The sequence below is a fragment of the Myodes glareolus genome, chromosome 9 (assembly GCF_982192425.1).
Source record: "Myodes glareolus chromosome 9, mMyoGla1.1, whole genome shotgun sequence".
Classification (NCBI taxonomy): Eukaryota; Metazoa; Chordata; class Mammalia; order Rodentia; family Cricetidae; genus Myodes; species Myodes glareolus.
Genome location: NC_142034.1, coordinates 7,524,541 through 7,544,622, shown reverse-complemented (window position 1 = coordinate 7,544,622; position 20,082 = coordinate 7,524,541). Strand labels below are relative to the sequence as shown.

Here is a 20,082-nt window from a genome sequence, read left to right as displayed (position 1 = left end):
TAGGAGGAAGAAGAGCAGAGCAGGGAGCAGCCATTTGATCCTGTCTCCTCTCCCATCCTTGGTGGTGATAGATGCCAACATCCTGCAAGACCATAAAGTTCAGCTTGAATTTCCTTTTGTTCTCTCTCATTCATTATTCTGAAACCTCAATGTTGTATATTTCGAGAAAGAGGATGTCTGTCTTTGATAGGACCAAGTCCTTGCATGTGTGGTACAGCTGGATGAACAGGGAACTTCCTCCACTAGACAGAAGCAATGCTAGATCTGAATTTGAAAGGTGGATGGGACACCCGAGGGGAGACATAGATAGACAGGGCAGTAGAGAGAGATGCCAACTATGGAATACAGCAAACGCCTCTGCTCACCTGGGACATGCGTGAGTTGTAAGAGATCATAAAAGAGGAGAGCACGTAACGGACCTTTCTGTGGGCTGCCAGCTCCCAGATAATGACACAGAGACCTTTTGTTAGTTATGAAATCTTGGCCTTGGCTTAGATTTGTTCCCAACCAGCTATTAACACCTAAATTACTGTGTTTATGTTAATTTACAATCTGCCACATAGCTTGTTACTTCTCCTCAGTACCCCAAGTCTGACTTCCTCCATGTCTGACTGGAGAATCTCGTGTGCCTCCAGTTCTTTCCCAGAGTTCATATCTGCCCTAAGTCCTGCCTAATCTCTTCTGTCTAGCTATTGGCCATTCAGGTCTTCATTAAACCAATCATTGAGAAAGGAGAGAGATACATCTTCACACTATGAATAGAAGTATTATCCCAACATTTGCCTCTGTAGGAGCCCAATCCTACACATTAAGTTACAGTTCCTGGATAGGGGATCCTCAAGAACAAAGGAAAGTCAGATAAAAGAAGCAAGATAAGATGGAATTGGGAGGTCTGTCTGGTTATGCTGAAGCAGGAAAACATCCCAGAGTTTGTTTCAGAACTTGCTTATATACAAAAGCAAAACAAAGCACAGCACAGACAGTCAGTCAGTATCTAACCAGAAGACCATTCCTGTCCTTGAGTGAGCAGCGTCTTCTCCAACATGTACTTGCTACTTGGGAGTAGCATTACTATATATCTTGATGTTCCTGAGGTTTTTCATCAGCAGTATACTTTCTACTAGATAGAGTGTTCTTTTCTCATGGACTAAATCAGAAGTCTTCCATAGCCCTCAAAGTTATAGGAAAAAGTAGAGCAGGAAAGCTTGAACTCAAATGACTTCTTTAAGTCAGAAATGACTCCAGATGGAAACTGAGCCACATGTGTGCTCCCACATCCCCTTTAGAAATTGAATAAAATTCTCTTTCTCTAATATCAATAAACTAAATAAAATAGAAACCATTATCAGGTAAGAATTATATTTCTAATGTCTAGTCCATTTGTATTTGGCAATTTTGGAGAAAGTATTCTATTATCTGCCCTATCTTGGCGAGTCTAGAGTTTTGTACCTAAATCGCTTCCTATCTCTGTAAAGTTGGGAGCTTAGGCCCCAGCCCCTTGCATCTATCCTAGCCCCCTGAGCCTGAGAGTTAGCACTCTGGACTCCAAATCCTGGCAGGCCAGGTCCTGACCTCTCCCTGGGAGGTGGAGGTCAGGACGACTCCCAAGAGTATTTAAGAGAACTCTCAAAAGAGGAGCAACTTTTCTCCCTTGTGGTGGTTGCAAATGCACGGCTTTCCAGTTCACCCTTGGGGCCACCCTAGAGCACAGAACTCCCATTAAACCTGAATGTCTATTAATTTGGCTTGTTTTGATTTGGCTTGATTAGGAATTTTGTGTTGGAGGAGAGCTAGCATTAGGAGACATTCCTAACAATCATAACTTGTATTACCAGCCTAAAAATACCCTTTTAGATCTTAAAACAGTTTCTTAGAAAAAAAACTTTAAGTTTTATATTTGTCAACCTTTATTGTGAGACGCCCCCCCTTGTCTAGCAAGAAGGGACGACCACAAAATCGAGAATCCTTCCCAAATCACAATTTTATTAGAGCACTCGGTTGAAAAGGGGGAATGGGGAAGAGAGAGGAATGAGAGAGAGTGAAACCGAAAGGCAGCCGCTTTTCTAGGGTGGAGAGGCTCATATGCTGATTGGTTAATACCATTTTGCTGTAGCAAATGGTAGATAGGCTAGGGAACCAAGGCTCTGTTATGCAAAAATACAAGCCCAAGGCGCTCCAGCCCACACAGCAACATCAAAAGGATCCGTCTACCACCAAACTGCAGGACGCCAGCGCCATAAGACAATGACGACGTTATGACGGCTCCTTACACTTTATAAACTTCAAATCTCTTTTTTGAATTTGGTCACAAGGAAAATTGTAAAACTATAACTATATAGTCTTCACTCCCATCAGAGACCTGAGAAGGATAAAATGTTACCTGAGTAAACAGAAAGTGCAGAGCAAGCAACTTCCAAAACTAAGAAATGACAGAGTCAGCTGGCTGCCTGGACAGTCACTCAAAATCCCCCTACAACTTTAGGACACGCATTTTTACCCTACAGGCCCAGAATATCTGACAAACTTTATCTGGAGCAAAAAATTTGAAGGACTTTCCTACCTTGCTTTGGCAAAGTTTGGTAATCAGCTTCTTTGGTGTTGTATCTGTCCAATTTGGACAGCATACTACTGTCAGCAGTCAAGGCAAAGACAGTTTCTTGCCCAATGGCTAGCTTTGCCACATTTGATGCAAACCCCATATGGAGGTTCTTTGATGCCTTTTATCTTTTTGAAATAGATTTTTTTTTCTGGCAGGAATAGTTTCATTGTCATGAAAGATCTTACATAATTAAAACATCTTAAATGGCATAGTCTATAGATCTCTGAAGTGTTTGAGACCATCCCATCTACCCAAAATAGAAAACATAACATAAACACAAGCTTGATTGTTATAGGTGACTAATTATTAACTTGTATTTCTTAATTATCCCAAAGATTTTATAATAATAACTTTTAAAGACTAGAACTCCATATAACATTTTCCAGTGAGTTGCATAGGTACAATTATTTTAAGGAGAATAGAAAGTATGTTGGGATGAAAACAGCCTTAAATTTGTATCATTGTACAATAATTTATACCAGTGTAAAATATTTGACACTAATAGTTGGTTTTTAGTTTAAAAAGTAGATTCAATAATCTATCCTTTTATTCAATCATTCTATATTATCCATTTTTTCATATCATATCCTCTTTCCTTCCCAAATACTAGATAGGAGAAAAAGAAGGAGAGAGGATGGAAAAAAGAAAAGAAAGAAAAGAAGGAAGAAAGGAAGGAAGGAAAAAAGGAATCCCTGAATCTAACCTCATTTTCTTAGTGTCCTTCCTGACCGTGATCAATAACAACTTGTAACTAACCCCCCTAAATGACAACAAACATCTATAATCCACCAAATGATCAAAACTCACCCACCCCACCCCTCAGGAATGTGGGTGTTGTTGGTATCCAGGCATCTATACTGGCCTACCCTTAGGGTTCTGATAGCTTTCATCCTGATATGTAGCCGCTAAGAGCACTACCTGTGCACAATCTAAGTTCCCTGTTAAAAGGAGAGCCCCCCCCTCTCTCTTTTTCTCTTCCAACATCTTTGTCCCCAGTAACTAATCTCTGCCTGCTCTCTGGCCCCTCTCTTCCCCCACCTCTCTTTCTTCCCCACTCTATGCCCCTTCTCTCTTTTTTCCAATAAATCTTGTGAGTCTTGTTGCATGGCAAGACTTCTCTTTATGGTATTTTAAAAACTATAACAGCTGTCATGCTCTTAAAATTGTTTCCTAGTGTCTTGGGATGATGGCATCTTTACGCAATCATAGGAAATTTGGGAAAATGGTCACTTCCTAAGAGAGTTAGCTGTATCATTTGTTGTCAAGTTACTGTGTGATGGGAAAGTGTAGGGTATAGCTGAAGTTCTGGGTAGTGGTATGTGAGGATGGACCGTCTTGGCTAGCCACTTTGAAGTTGTCCTGGATACAGATTTTTGAGGAAATGGCAACAGATGCATTCTCTGAGGATGGATCACCTAGGATACTTCTCTTGCTTTCCTTGCTGTCTGGTCCTTTTGTCCTGAAACACATAGAAATTTTTTAAAGTAACATATATCAGCATCAACAAAAGTGTAGAATGTGTTGTGTGTACAAATCACTGAAGATGATTCTCTGTTCTACGTTTGAGCAGGTAAAAGGCACCTGCCAACTCCATAAGTTCTTTTAGATTGCATCCCCAAACTTTCATGAGATGAGGACTTTGTAGTCAACAAGATTTATCAGTCTCATCCAGTCTCAGACCCATTCCAATGTAGGAGGATCAGCATATACATTACCTGTCTTGTAGTTTTTCATGGTTTCATCCTTCATGTCTGCAGTCAAGATTTCAGGAAGTCTCCCCTTGTCAAATACGATCTTTCTTAATTTTGAAGGAATCCATAGTTTTTTTTTTTATTTCCTATGGAAACAAAGGTATAGCCCCTCACAAACGCAACACATTCCCTGACTTGTCAATGGCCATAAAAGTATACAGGAGGTGATAGCTAGTGTTCAGAAGTCAACTCACCAGAGGAATCGTTCTCTGATGGAGGAGAATCCCATCTGGGCAAGACCTGTGGGACCATTGACTCTGGAAGCTATTACTCCTATCTGTAATTTCATTTGTGCAAATGCAGCTTTGATATCACCCCAATACCAGCATTGTAGTGTGTAATCTCATGTGATATGTATATGTAATCTCAAGATTTCATCTCAACCTTATGAGTATATATATTCGTGGATAGTCAGGAAGATGACTTCTCATTAGTTGTATGATTTTGATATACAGAAAGTATACTAGGATATACTTAATAACCAGATCTGTTGTCCCACGAGGACTGTAAGAACTTAAAAGCCTGCTTTGTTCCTTCTACTGAGATTAACACAAGAAAATAACAATTTCTCCACAGTCTAGGACAAACTGCACACAATTAGCTCATTTTCACCTCAGAGTAAGTTCAAACTAGACTAAATAGCTCTGCATATAGAGCCTACGTTTAAAACTTTACAGTCATGCACAAGGTCAGACTTGCAGGTGTCTGGCCCTACTGCATCAAAGTCCCTCAGAGATTAATAGGGAACAAGGGCAGAGTCACAGGTGTCTAATCAAGGTGAACAACACAAAACAGTCTAATGTGTCAATTCTTCACTTTCCAAGTCTAGCTGATGAAAGAACTATGTCTCGAGGGTTATCTAACCAGGCACTGCACCACCAGACTCTGACCATAGTCCTTCTCCTGAAACCTTGAAACTTTGTGTTGTCATGGAAATGGCTCAGCTCCTTGTCACTTACCCTAGGAATGGCTTTTGACCAATGAGAAACAACTCTCGCAATTACTTATTATTGATTCAAGTCTCCTGTAAAAAAACAAAAGTATGTCTAGGTTAGGTGAATATAGAAGCAGAGGATTTGGAACAGAGAATTAGAAAAAGATTTACAACTACCGAAATTAAACTGAAATTAAAGAATTGCAGTTAAGAAATTATAGATAATTAGGACAACAGAATTAGATGTAAATAAGAATAAAAAACAGCCCTCAGATCATGTATGTGAGTCTTTACCCTTAATATAAGAAATTCTAAGTCAATTTCTCAACTTCATTTACTTTCCACTTATGTCTTGGATGTAGCCTTGGAAGCTGGACTTCCATTCTGAAGTTAAGAATATATATGCTGGAATAATTCAGCAGTTTTTTTTTAACTCTCCATTGTCTTCTCACAGCTGTTGTCTTTTGTTCATTACTATTTTAAAAATTTAAAATAAATAAAGTACTATGTAGGGCCCAAATGTCCTGTGCATAATATTTCCCATCTTTATATGGCTTGTTCTTTATATTACTTTACTCCTTCTTTTAAGACTTCATTTTATCAATCTATAACTATTTTTTCTATGACTGTCTATGTCCATTTTTTTCTGTCTTCAGCATCTAAGCACATTTTCAAACATACTACACCTGTTCAGAGGTCTTCTCAGTCTGAACTGGAATTTCTGCATGCCTGCAGTCTTTCTATGACAGTGTGAACCAAGCCCTAAAGGACCAGGTTACCTGCCATGACAGACCCTACAGGAAATGGTGGTTTCTGTGCACAAAGCACTCACAATCCTGCCAGAGAGACTGTGGTTTTAGTAGATTTTTCAGCTTTCTCAGGCCCTACGCTTGGCTGTATGTGCACCACATTGAGTGCCAAATGTAACAAGTCTTTCTTTGGACTTCCAGCTCATGAATAATGACACAGAGACTTTTTTTATTAATTATGAATTCTTCTGATGTTTAATCTTCATTGTCAGCTTGCCTGGATTTGAATCAACTAGAAGAATACACTGTTGGTGTGACTGAGGGTGTGTACAAAGAAGGTTGAATGAGGATATTGACAGTTCAAAAAACTCTAGGCTGAGTCTATATTCTGCTATGCTTATGACTGACAACTACCCACATTGCCATCAGAGAGCCTTTATCCAGTAACTGGTGGAAACAGATAGAGACCCAAACCAAAGCATTTGGACTAGCATGGAAAATCCTAGTGAAGAGAGGGAGGAAGGTTTATATGAGCCAGGAGGACAAGGAACTCAAGAGAATACAGAGAAACAACCAACCTGGGTCCATAGGCACTTACAGAGTCTGGACCAACAGCCAGGGAGCCTGCATTGGAGAGGCCTAGGTCTTTAACATACAAGTATTAGTTGTGTAGCTTGGTCTAATTGTGAGACTCCTAGCAGTGGTAGCAGGGACTGTCGCTAATGCTTTGACTGGGTTTAGGGAGCCTATTCCTCATACTAGTTTTTCTTGTCCAGCGTTAATACAAGGGAAGGAACTTAGTCCCACCTCAACTTGATATGTCATACTTTGCTGATATTCATGGGAGGTCTGGCCCTTTCTGAGAAGAAACAGAGGAGGAGTAGATTGAGAAAGAGATTGAAGGGAGGTGGGAGAAGGAATAGGAGAAGAGGAGGGAGGGAAAATTGTGGTCAGGACGTAAAATAAATGAATAAATTTAATTTTAGAAAAAGATGCTGATTGAAGGACAGAGTAGGATCCACACTGCCATCTGCTGGCTGAAGCCGTCCAAGAACACCCAGACTCAAGAGAAGGAATCTCAAGCCCCATGAACAATGGGAGCTTTAAAGAATTTCCTTCTCTCTAACCCTCTCCCCTTCCAACAACCCTCCCACCTCCCCAATGCACCCGAGGTTACCTGAGACTCTTGTCTATTTCCAATCTCCAGGAGGATAACTGCATGATTTTCTTCAGGTTCACCTTCTTATTTAGCTTCTCTAGGATCACGAATAATAGGCTCAAAGACCTTTAATTATGGCTAGAATCCACTTATGAGTGAATACATACCATATTCCTCTTTTTGGGTCTGGCTTACCTCACTCAGTAAAGCGTTTTCTATGTCCATCCATTTGCATGCAAAATTCAAGATGTCATTGTTTTTTACCGCTGAGTAAAACTCTAATGTATATATGTTCCACACCTTCTTTAACCATTCTTCTAGTGAGGGGCACCTAGGTTGTTTCCAGGTTCTGGCTATTACAAATAGTGCTGCTATGAACATAGTTGAACAAATGCTTTTGTGGTATGATAGGGCATCTCTTGGGTACATTCCCAAGAGTGGAATTGCTGGGTCTTGAGGGAGGTTGACTCCCAGTTTCCTGAGAAACCGCCACACTGAATTCCACAGTGGCTGCACAAGTTTGCATTCCCACCAACAATGGATGAGAGTTCCCCTCTCTCCACATCCTCTCCAGCAAAGGCTATCATTGGTGTTTTTGACTTTAGCTATTCTGACCGGTGTAAAATGGTATCTCATAGTTGTCCATAACCATACTAATGAATATTTTGCTTATCACCATAGAACCTTCATCTGGCGATGGATGGAGATAGAGACAGAGACCCACATTGGAACACTGGACTTAACTCCCTAGGTCCAAACGAGAAGCAGAAGGAAAGAGAACGTGAGCAAAGAAGGCAACACCAGAGGGAATCTTCATCCGACGTTGAATGGCAATACAGACGGAAACCCATATTGGAGCACCGGACTGAGCCCCCCAAGGTCCAAATGAGGAGCAGAAGGAGGAAGAACATGGAAAAGAAAATCAGGACTGCGAGGGGTGCTATCACCCACTGATACAAGGGAACTGATCTAATGAGAGTTCACCAAGGCCAGTTGACTGGGACTGAATGAGCACGTGATCCAACCAGATTCTCTGAATGTGGCCGGATTCTCTGAATGTGACTGGCCCGGAGTCTTTCTGAAAAGCCATTGACAATGACACTGGGACTTGTTTCCTCTGCATATACTGGATTTTGGGAATCCAGTCAGTTTGGATACTCACCTTCCTGGACCTGGAGGGAGGGGGGAGGAACTTGAACTACCCACAGGGCAGGAAACCCTGACTGCTCTTAGGGACGGAGAGGGAGGAGTAGAGGGAGTGGGGGGAGTGGGAGGGTGTTGGGAGGAGGGGCGGAAATGGAAACTTTTATATTTTAATAAACTTTGAAAAAAAAGAATTTCCAGCCAGGACATTAAACTGACAGAAAAGGGTCTCAGTCTTGGATCGTCTTATGTGCTTATTATGAGGACACAAGACCTGAAGCTGTGGCACCACACAGGCCCCAGCCACAAGACAGGGAGAAGAGCTGAATCTGCCCAGCTGACATGTCTCCACGTTGACCCCTCAGGCCCATCTGTGCACCTTAGACATTCAGTCCCCATGCCTGCTGGGGCACCATATGGCCCCGGCATCCATCCCAGCTCCGAAGTCTCCATCCTTTAGTCAGTGTTCGCAGACTACCTTCTGAGGTTCTGCACGGAAGAACACACAGGTTCTGTTTTCCCAAGCTCAATTAAGGGAAACTCGTTGTCTGTGTGCATTCCACTGTGCTCTGTCCTTGCTCCAGAATCCATATTTGGTGACTTCATCTCTCCCTAGGCTCTGTGTCATGTCACACATCTTCCACCCTAATGTGTTGACTGGTTTTTGACAACAAGGAAGAATAATGCTGGGAGGATGGAGAGTTTAGGAAATACTGTTGAAACATTTGGATACTGACATGCAAGAAAATCAAATGCCTAGAACTGTCCTCCCACACACACAGAGAAAACAAAAAACCCAAATAAATAACAATTTATGACCTCAAATGTTAAATAAAAGAGTGCAAAACGCAAACTTCTTGACTGCCAGTTTAGCTAACATGGGTGAGTCTAGTTTAGTGAGAGACCGCGTCACAAGGGAATAAGGTGGAGAGTGATGGAGACAGCTCATGCCCTCCTATGGCCTCTCTGTGCTCATGCGCAAAGCGGGGGAATACATGAATGAGGAGTAGATACTTTAAAACTTATTAAAAGTTGGAATGTATAAAAGACAACTAGAGATTTCTTATATAGGATACCAAACATAACCTTTAAAAAAAATAGTGAATTGTGTCTCATCAAAATTTAAAAAGTTTAGGCAAGAAAGATGGGTAAAGGGCTTGTCATGTAACCATGAGGACCTGAGTTCAGGTCCACAGCACCTACATGGAACCTGGGTACAGTGAGTCTCATTTGTAACTTCAGCCCTGAAGGTGGGGGAAGCAGAGCCAGGGGATCCCAACATCGACTTCTCAGAAATGTTTCTTCTTTTTTGAAGTTTTATTTTTATTTTACATGTATGAGTGTTTTGTCTGTGCGTATGTATGTCCTCCGTGTAAGTGTAGTGCCCACAGAGGCCAGAATGAGGCGTTGGATCCCTCAAGCTGGGTTCTGAGACACCTGGTGTGGATGCTAAGAACTGAACTTAGTTCCTCTGCAGAGCAGCCTCTGCTGTTAACCAAGGAACCATCTCTCTAGCTCAGATGGGATTTTGTTTATTAGGAGTTAGATTGTCTAGCCCTAAGATGAACATGGAAGGTGACCCAACTATTGTTTACAGAGACTTCCTGATGTCCAAGAAGAGAGACTTGACATCAAGATTGAGACTGAAGCTCTAGCAAGGACACAGCAGTGTACCTGTTCAGAGTGAGAAATCAGACGAACTAAACAAACCAGAGAAGCCAGGGGGAAAATCCAAGTGTATCCATACATCAGTGTCTTCTTCAAATTGGCTGGCATTGCAGGATGCTAGGAAGATGTGGGCAGTGTTAGATTGACAGAAAGAAATATTGATTATTAGTTCAGTCTTGATGGAAAAATCAATAAAAGGCAGACACGGTGGCTCACACCTTTAATCCCAGCACTCAGGAGGTGGAGACAGGTGGGTCTCTGTGAGTTCCAGGTTAGCGTGGTCTATAAAGTTCCAGAATATCCGGAAGGCTATAGTGCATCTCTGTGTCCTCTTGCTTGTTCTGCATGCCAGGCTTTGGGTTTACTCCTGAACACTGAGCGAAAAGAGTGTAACATTCATCCAGGCATGGAGTGCAGGTGAGTCTCTGTGAGTTAGAGGCCAGCTTGGTCTACATAGTGAGTTCTCAACCAGGGCTCTATGTGAGACCCTGTCTCAAAAAAAGTATAGTTCTGTCTTTATAACTATCAGAAACAGAAACCCTAAACAGTATATGCCTGGCAAACCCATATGCATGTATATGACAGAGTCCTAAAGGCATCAGATAAAACATACCAGGTTGAGGTTGTCAGTGAGGAAAGGAAAAAACAGGAATGTGATACAGACACCAGGATCATTGGTATGGACCGTGTTCTGTTACCGGACCTGGAGAAGGGCACAGTGTAAAAAAAGAGGGAAATGGTGTGGGAGAATTGTCTGGAATCTGTCAATCATGTATTTTAATAAAACGGTGAGAAAGAGTGGTGCAGGAGAATTGTCTGTATTCTGTCAATCATGTATTTTAATAAAACGCTCATTGGTCAGGGAGGAAGTATAGGTGGGTCAACCAGACAGGAAGTAGAGGCAGGGCGATGTGAACAGGAATATTCTGGGAAGCAGGAAGCTCCCTCTGCCATTCCTGCCCAGACCACCGAAGAGGCAACATGTGAGCTGTCACACTGAGAAGGGTACTGAGCCATGTGGCTAACATAGATAATGATAATGGATTAATATAAGTTACAAGGGCTAATAAGAAGCCTGACCTAATGGGTCAATCAGTTTATAATCTTATGGAGTCCTGTGTGTAATTTTCTCTGGGACTTGCCGGTTGTGGGGTACTGGGCGGGAACAGAAACCCCAACAAGCTGGCCCCTCATGTTACAGATGGTGCCCACGTGGGTAACTGAATCCACAGAAAGCCTGAGAAAGCTTGGGGAAGAATAGAGTAAAGCATGTTTTCTTGGTAGCAGTAATTTCTCAGGTCTGCTCTGCTTGCTAGAGGCAAGCAAGCGCTCTCATCTAAGAGAGGCTTCCTGACTCAGCTTTAGCTGCAAAATTTTGTAGCTCGTTTAAGAGGTCCTGCTGCGAAACACTTAAACGGAGTTGATGAAAAGCTGAATGCATGCTTTTCGGGTTTTCAGCCGTAACAGGAAAAAAGCTGCGCTGTTTTCAAATGCTGGCTTTCTGGGCCATCCTGCCAGGGCAAACTCTGCCTCTTTCAGGCAGGCAGTCTGACTATGGAGGATTTGAGTGTGGTCTGTGAGCAGAATGCTGCAGTTTGCTTGCTGGCAGGGACCTTAAAACGCCATAGAGTTTTGGCAATAAAAATGGCTCCAGCGGTACCTCAGCCACAAGGCTGGAAAGCTAAGGAATGACTGGATCCAGCCGACAAAGCCATGACTTCAATCCTCTCCTTAAAGGCTCATGTGGTCAGAAAAAAGAGAGATATACAGTAAAGATAGATTCAAAGATGAGGAAAACATCTAAATGGTTTACAGTGTGTTAAAAATATATGCAGGATAAAAGTTAAAGTGCCTAAAGTTAAAAAGAAAGAAAGAGAGTAGTTGGGTATGGTTGTACACACCTTTAATCCCAATGCCTGGGAAGCAGAAGTAGATAGACCTCTGTGAGTTCAAGAGGCAGAGGTAGATTGACCTCTGTGACTTCAAGGTGTGGTAGTACACTCCTTTAATCCCAGCACTGGGGAGGCAGAGACAGACAGATCTCTGTGAGTTCAAGGACAGCCTGGTCTACAGAGTTATTCCAGGACAAAGATATACAGAAAACCTGTCTCAAAAAGTAAAAGTTAAAAAAAAAAGAAATAGAGGTTACAATAAAGCAGCGTAAAGATGGAAAATACACAGAGAATCTTGATACTGTATGCTATTATGCTCTCTTTCAATTGCTTGAATGCTGAGGAAGGAGCAACAGCTGCTAAAAGATATTTGTTTATAAATGCTGCTGAACTAATCCAAGATAGATATGTTGAAAATACCTTGACTTCAAAATTTGGATCTAAAGTTATGATGCTTTGGAAAAGTTCTTCTTTTGTTTTCACAGAAGATGAGACCCTGAGCATTGCTTCTATCCCAATATGGTATGATAGACCCCGTCCTCCTGAAAGGTTGCTATGAATACCTTCAAGAAATTACTTTGCTCAACTGCCGACTGAGATGAATCCAACACACAATTTATACCATGAAAGACCTGATTAACAGCGCCCCTATACAGCAGGAAGAAGTTTGGAGAGAAATAACTACGTCCATATTCCCAAATATTGCTTATAAATGTACTTTTACATTTAAAGGGGGATATGATATAGATATGAATAATTTGCATTGGTATGGATTTTAAGGTCAATTTTGTTATATGTATATATATTTCTAATCTTGATTGAGGTATTGTGACTGTGTAGTTCTTTTAAAAATGCTATGTATAATTAAAAATATAGGTTGTTAATGGATAATCATTGATAATAATCAAGCTTTAGTCATGTTAGTTAGATTTTCTAGGTATAGAGATATATTTTAGTTAGATAGGCATTCTTCATAGCTTTCAAAGACTACAGAATATGGCATTTTCAATGTTTTAGTAACTTAGGACTTTTCATGACAATGAGACATGTCTGCTCCTGGCAGCACCAATCTACTTCAAGAGGAAGATGGGCATCGAAGAGATTCCTTATGAAGTTTGATAGCCATTTTGGGCAAGAAGCTGCTCTTACCTGGACTGTTGCATAGACTGGACACAGAGAACCTGCAGAGAGAGGACTGCTGAACTTGTCTAAAGGTGAGATGGTCTTTTGGGGTTCCTGATTCATGAAAGAGTCTGCGAGACATTCTGCAGGACACAGCAGGTAGTGACTGAACTGCCTTTGAAATTTACTGCTTCATGGAAATGTCTGCTGGATACTATGGGCCTGAAGGCCGAAGATGGATTCCCCAACGGTACAGAGAAACTTTGGGTGACTGTACAGGCAGCAAGATATCTCTGTCATTTCTAGAGTTTTGGAAATTGCTTACTTCTTGTTTACTTAGGTAATATTATATCCTTCTGGAGTCTTTGATGGAGTTGAAGAATGGTTAGTTATAGTTACAGTTTTCCTTAGTTATGATAAAAGATAAAATAGGCATAGATATTGTAACTAAAATTCTTGCTTTAGAACTGTTTTGTTTTTTTTCTTTTTTAATATTTATTTATTATGTATACAATATTCTGTCTGCATGTATGCCTGAAGGACAGAAGAAGGCACCAGACCTCATTACAGATGGTTGTGAGCCACCATGTGGTTGCTGGGAATTGAACTCAGGACCTTAGGAAGAGCAGGCAATGCTCTTAACCTCTGAGCCATCTCTCCAGCCCGAACTGTTTTGTTATATGTAATTTTACTATGTTAAAGTGAAAGCCTTTCTTTTTTGTTTAAATAGAAAAAGGGGAAATGATGTAGGTGGGCCTTCTGTTATGTGTTATTTTCAATGGTTAATAAAGAGACTGCCTTGGCCCTCTGATAGGACAGAAAATTAGGTAGGCGGAGTAAACAGAACAGAATGCTGGGAAGAGGGCAATGAGGCAGATGCCATGGAGTCAGCCACCAGGTCAGACATGCTGACTGGTCAGCCACCACCTCGTGGTGCTACACAGATTATTAGAAATGGGTTAATCAAGATGTGAGAGTTAGCCAGTAACTAACTCTCTAGAGATAATGGGCCAGGCAGTGTTTAAATGAATATAATTTGTGTGTTGTTATTTCCAGGGCTAAGCTAGCCATGCGGGAGCCGGGCGGGATGAAAAGCAGGCCTGCCTGCAGCTCCTCACTACAAAAGAGAGAGAGAGACCACGCCCCAATGGGCTAGAGGAAGGAGCTCCCACAGCAGCACAGTGCCAAGAGTATTTCCACGTAAGGTGCTGTCACTGTATTGGACAATGTGCAAACCGACCTCTAAACATCTACATCTATATCCTTTGATTAGATTGTCCTTAGCCTTGGTCAGGAGAAGTAGTAGTCTAAGTGCTGAGAATATGTGACTATTTAGTGCTCAGCCCAAATGGGACACCTACATCAAACCTCCACCCTGTCCCAAGGCACTCCCATCATATTCCAAGGTACCCCCACTGTACTCCAATGTACCCAGACCCTACACATGGCATTCTATTCTACCCCATCACTCCCACCCTACCCCAAAGCTCAGGAGCATTATGTAAGGAAGAGGGAGAGGAAAGAACTTGACAGCCAGAGGGGAGAGGGAGGGGCTGTGATCTGCTGTGTTCCGGCTGTGCCACGGCCACTGCTCTCACGACACTGCAGCTGCGGTCACCTGCACAGCACCAGGACAGCAAGGTCAGTGAGCATTCCAGCAGGCGGCGCTGACTGGACTCAGAGGTTATGTAAAGAAGAAGAAGAATGGAAATAGGGGGATAGACCATGACGGGGGAGGGAACAACTGGCCGAGGGAGTGGGAGGGGGTCAGTTTGGAGGTGGATATGATAGAGTTGGGGTGTACATGTGTGGAATTATCAAAGAATAAATAAAGATATTCTATTAATATTTATATGTATTTATTGGGCACATTCTTGTACGTGTTTGACACAGCACAAAGGATCTTCTAAGACTTCTCAGTATTCTCAGAAGCACAGACTGTCCTCTGGCACCAGGGGAGCTGTGTGCGGGGACATGGACAGGGCTTTGTTGTCAACAGACGTCACTGTTTCTCCTAATTGGGGCGATGCCGCTTCTCCCCAGAGCACCTCTGAGGTCTGTTCACCCAAAGGACCACACTGAGCATGCTCAGGAGCAGGGGCAACTCCAGGAAGACCAGGAGCTGGAAGTAGATGCTGCTCAGCAGGGACCTGTGGGGGACAAGGTCACAGTAAAGTGCCTTCCCAGAATGCAGCGCGGATGCCCTTTACCGTCCCTGTCTCTTTCACCCAGGTGTGTGTCCATGTGCTCTTTTCAGGGACAAGAGACTCCTACCCAGTCAGCCAGTGAGAGCGATTGCCTTGCACTGTGGGCCTGGCCCCCCACTTTCTAGGCCAATCCCATGGACCTCAACTCCCAAAGCCTGTAACAAGGCAGGTGTGCCCCCCTGCCCCACCGAGGCCCCAGCTCTCCTTTAACTTGGGCCTCCCCTTTTCCTCTTAGGGGCAGTTATTTTGTTATTTTGTCATTTGTTTCGAAACAAAATCCCTCTATTATGTAGCCCTCGCTCTCCGGGAATTTGCAGTGTAGACTAGGCTGGCCTTGAACTCACAGAGATCCACCTGCCTCTGCCTACCAAACACTGGGATTAAAGGTGCTAGCACACCTAGTGTCCATATTTATTCTAATTAGTTAATTGGTTAATTTAGCTGCGTGTGTGTATGTTCATCTGTGCGTATGAGGTGCACATGTGTGCACATGAATGTGGAGACCTTAGGATAACCTTGGAAGCCATTTCTCCAGAGTCATCACCTTGTTATGTTTGTTCTGAGACAGGTCTCACTGTGTCCCACTGGCTAGACTGGAATTTGCTGTGTAGTCCAGGCTGGTCTTAAGCTCAGAGATCGATAACTTTGCCTCCCAAGTGTAGGGACTAAAGGCAGGAGCCACCATACCTGATTCATCTCTCTTCTTTTCTGACAGGATCTCTCAGAGGTCTGTAACTTGCCACGTAAGCTAGGCTGGCTGTCCAGCGAGTCTCAGGGATCCTCTGTCTTCACCTCCAGAGATCAGGTATTTTAAGTATATGCTACCATGCCTGACTTGTGTGTACTGTGACTCGAACTCAGATCCTTGTGTTTGTAAGACGAGCACTTTACCAGCAGAGCCGTCTCCCCAGGCTCTGGACGTGAAACTAACTCTGTCTCAGCAGGTCTGTGTCTGGGTGTAATTATTGTGTCCCAATCTTTACATGAGCAACTGACACTCACAAGACATCTCCCCCCCACCCCCAGGTCAGTGTGGGATTGAGAGATGCAGGAGATGCCCAAGGAAGGGATACAAATCCTTCTCCCTCCACCCTCTCAGCATTACCCCGCCCCGCTCCCCCACACACAATCCAGAGACCTCAGGGATATGGTTTCCTTACCGAGGCTGTAGACTGGGACCAGGAGTTGTGTCCTCTGTGGTCACGCTGGGCTGAGTGTGCACTGGTGAGGATGTGGGAGACCCCAGGGTGTTCCTTCTGTCCTCAGGGACAGAGCCTGTGATAGGAATAAAGGATGGAAACATGGGACAGTCCCCGTGACCGCCACTCCATCTCCTACCCGCTGAAACCTCTGCAGTTCTGCTTCACACAGGTCCCTAGGCACATGGTGGACAGCAGTCCCACGGCCTGTAGGCTGATGACCACACCAAGGCCTGGCCAGGGCCTCCCTTCCCATGGAGCAGTGTGGCTGGTTGGCACCTTCAAACTCGAGGCCAGCCTTCCTACAGAGGAGAGTTTAGTGTCAGTGTCAAGACACGTGTCACCAGGTCCCAGCTGGCCTCAGTCCCACCTTTGCCTCCTTGTCTTCCATCCTTGTGGGAACAGACACAGAGGGGTGGGACCCTGTGTGCCCGGCCCACTCATTCCCACAGTCAGCCAGACAGCCCACTGGGCAGTCATCTCTGAGGCTTAGCCAGATGGAAAGTTCTAGAAAGGCAGATGCTTGAAGGACCCTGTGGAGAGTGGCCTCTACTGTGGAGAACGAGTAATACCAGTAGATTTGGTTGCGCACTCCTCAGTGTAAACCCACAGAGGATGCTGGAGGGAAGTTTATGTGAGGGGGAAGCCAACACTGAGAACCAGAACAGGAAGCTGGGTGTGGGGATGCCAGTGCGGGAGAGGCAGATTCAGGAAGACCAGTCATTCAAGATGAATCCCAGCTCCACAGTGAGTTTATGGCCAACCTGGGCTACACTCTCTCTCAGAAAAGATAAAAATCTGGGAATAACAGTGTGGTTCTTTCTCTGAAAAGAAAAAGAAACTGGAAATAACAGGGCAGAACAGCCCTTCAGCCTCTGCCACCACCCTGCCCTTAAACGGATGTGCTAATTTGGGTTCTATGAACAAGGCAGCCTCTGTTAGTGGACAATAGATTACAGGCATGGAGAACATTGGGACCAAAGTAACCGAGAGCCTGGCTTCCATTCCCTTTGACTCTCTGCCTGAAAAAGGGAACTTTTGGGGGATTCTCTGAGTTTCTTCCTGCAAGCCTTTGTTCCTGGGAAAGGGAAACACAGGGGAACTTGGAGGGGTTGAATGGATTCCTCAGGGATCAAGAACCCTGATACACAATCTAGACTCTTTTTTGTGTCTCCGGTCCCTCTCAGAAGCCCCAGAACCACTGTGATGAAGTTGGTCCCTCAGGCCCTCCATGGAAGGGAGTTGTCCACTCAGTTCCAGGCCAGAGCAGCCCTTGATGGAGGGGAGCAGATGTTTTGGGGTTCTGTTCCCACATGGAGATGAGGACCAGACCAAATGATACCTGGGAGAGAGGACGTGCCTCCTATTAGGACAGGAAGTCACAAAGAGCCAGTCATTTAGGGCCTGTCCCTAGAAAGGTTCAGGCTTGAGACTGTCACATGGGACACACAGAGAATCTCCAATAGGGTCTGATGATGCAGCTCAGTGAGTAAAGACCCATGTTTTCCAAGCCTGATGACCTGAGTTTGAACATCCGGACCCATGGTATGGTAAAGAAAACTATGTGCCTTACGTTCTCCTCTGATTGACACACAACATTGGCAAATCCAGATAGCTAGATAGATAGATAGAAAGATAGATAGATAGATAGATAGATAGACAGACAGACAGACAGACATACAGATAGATTGATGCTACAAAAAGAGAGGTTCTAAGAACTCATGTTTCTCATTGTGCCAGTGTGTGCATGCACACGTATGTAATGGTGTACACATGCTATCATACATGGTGGTGACCCATGCTCTCACAATGGCACGTGTGGACTCACACTCAATGTGTCTGAGTCACTGATTCACCAAGCTCACCATTCTATTGTATCTGGATTCCTTCTTTCATGATGAAATGACAGACCTGGACACAGGATGCCAGGACATGAAGGGGGCTTACCTGGAACCATGGACACCACAACCTTGAAGGAGGAAACAATCCCCAAGGAGGGATCGCTCTCCCACAAGGAGCCATTGATATATGGCCTATCCACTACACACTTGTAGGTGCCTGCATCCTCCCGGGTGAGGTTCTCCAAGGTCACCGTGAAGGTGCGGGTGGCTGGATGGTCCCTGATGGACACTCGGCCATTTCTTGCTTCTTTTGAGCCTCTGGTCTGGACAATCACTTTACATCGTTGAAGCAAGTCTCTGCACCAGTATTTGGCATTGCTCTTGTATTTCTCCTCATACTGACACCGCACACTCAGGGATTCCCCCACAGTGCCTGTCACGGTGCTGGGGCCACGCAGAGGGACACAGTCTGGAAAACACAAACACCAATTCTGCACCCTCACAGCTGGATGGGGGTCAGGCCTCCCTTGGTTTGGTCTTAGAGAGAACTCTGATCTGGAGTAAGCAGCGAGAAGGGAGACAGGCTTTGTCAGACCCAAGAGCAAGGGCTGAGGTCAGCACCTATATTGTTCAGAGAAAGGAAGGGCCCAGCAGTAAACAACACTGTGTGTGTAAGAGAGAGTGAGAGACAGAGACAGAGACAGAGACAGAGGGACAGACAGAGAGAGATTTTACCTATGAACATATATGTGCATATGTCTCTGGGGGTGGGACATGTGCCTCTGTGGGGATTGAGTGCTTGTGTTTGTTTGGTATGCACACACATGTACACAGATACATGTGTGTACACAGTGGAGACTATGTGGTTCTCTGGCAATGACTTCACAGCTAACCCTCTCAGCAGGCTGACTCTCTCAGGTGTGGCTGACATGACAGTACTGAGCCTGACCACACCTGTGAGACCAGGCTGCCCACTCCTGCCCATCCCTCTCTTGCATTCTCTCTAAGCCCCATTTCCCTCTGCTGGCTGCTCTCGCCCACCTCCCATCCCACTGTCATGCCCTCTCACTTACACCAGGAGTTTGCCCTTTCAAAGCTGAAAGCCCCCACCCAGTCCCCGTGCTCACCTGGGACCTGCAAGAGGAGCAGAGCTGAAGGCAGCCACACTGCCAACACTTTCGGGGTCATTTCTTCAACTCAGATGTCACCTGCACCCAAGAGAAGAGAAGGGGCGTGTCTTTCTGGAAAGAATATTCACGTGCCTTGTTCTCCTTTCTGTCCTCTGCTTCCTGGTCCTGTGTGAGGCTCCAGGTGAACTGGTACAGGAAGTGCTCTGAAGATGCTCCAGGTCCCAGGGACACTGAGTCCTATCACTCCCGGTGAGGGGCGCATCCATGGCCATGGATTGAGGATGCCACCAGTTCCCCAACCCCCAGCTGAGGGTTTCACAACCTTCCCAATCCCGGCAGAGCTCTGGAGAGCATTTTCTTTTCTCAGTTGCCCAACCTCTGTGACACGTCACTTCCTGAGTGAACTTGAGAGTTGACCATCTTCTCTTGCTCCATCTCTGTGAGCGCAGAGGAACCATGGCCTTTACTCAGTGAAGCCCACACTATATGTGTCTGTATCATTCACAGTGAAACCCTCTTAAGTTCACTGGGAATGGGAAGTTCATGGGACAGTTCTGATGGATGCCTGGCCAGTCTCCTCTTCTCACCTTGGGTCTTGTTAAACCTCCAGAGTGGTAAATACGGATGGTAAACACATTGTCATGTCTTCATTCAGATATGGTGTGCGCAGGAATTCCCCCGTGGGGAC

General features: G+C 44.3%; 1 protein-coding gene across 1 annotated transcript; it reads right to left on the bottom strand.

Moving 5' to 3' along the window:
• Positions 1-14,872: 14,872 nt before the first annotated feature.
• LOC148120753 (CMRF-35-like molecule 4) lies at positions 14,873-19,669 on the bottom strand. Its single transcript, XM_087909806.1, has 4 exons — positions 19,392-19,669; positions 18,371-18,733; positions 16,385-16,499; positions 14,873-15,167 (listed from the first exon to the last, which is right to left on the bottom strand). Exons 1-4 carry the CDS (start codon positions 19,450-19,452, stop codon positions 15,032-15,034), a joined length of 675 nt encoding a protein of 224 aa, XP_087765932.1. The 5' UTR covers positions 19,453-19,669; the 3' UTR covers positions 14,873-15,031.
• Between the last annotated feature and the right edge of the window lie 413 nt (positions 19,670-20,082).

Bases quoted from the DNA above. Each gene is read 5' to 3' on its own strand.
- LOC148120753 (XM_087909806.1), bottom strand. From the start codon at position 19,452: ATGACCCCGAAAGTGTTGGCAGTGTGGCTGCCTTCAGCTCTGCTCCTC. The intron at 16,500-18,370 runs GTAAGCCCCCTT...TTCCTATCACAG, and splicing joins TGTGGTGTCCATGGTTCCAG to GCTCTGTCCCTGAGGACAGA. The intron at 15,168-16,384 runs GTAAGGAAACCA...TGTCCCCCACAG, and splicing joins GGTCCCAGTCTACAGCCTCG to GTCCCTGCTGAGCAGCATCT.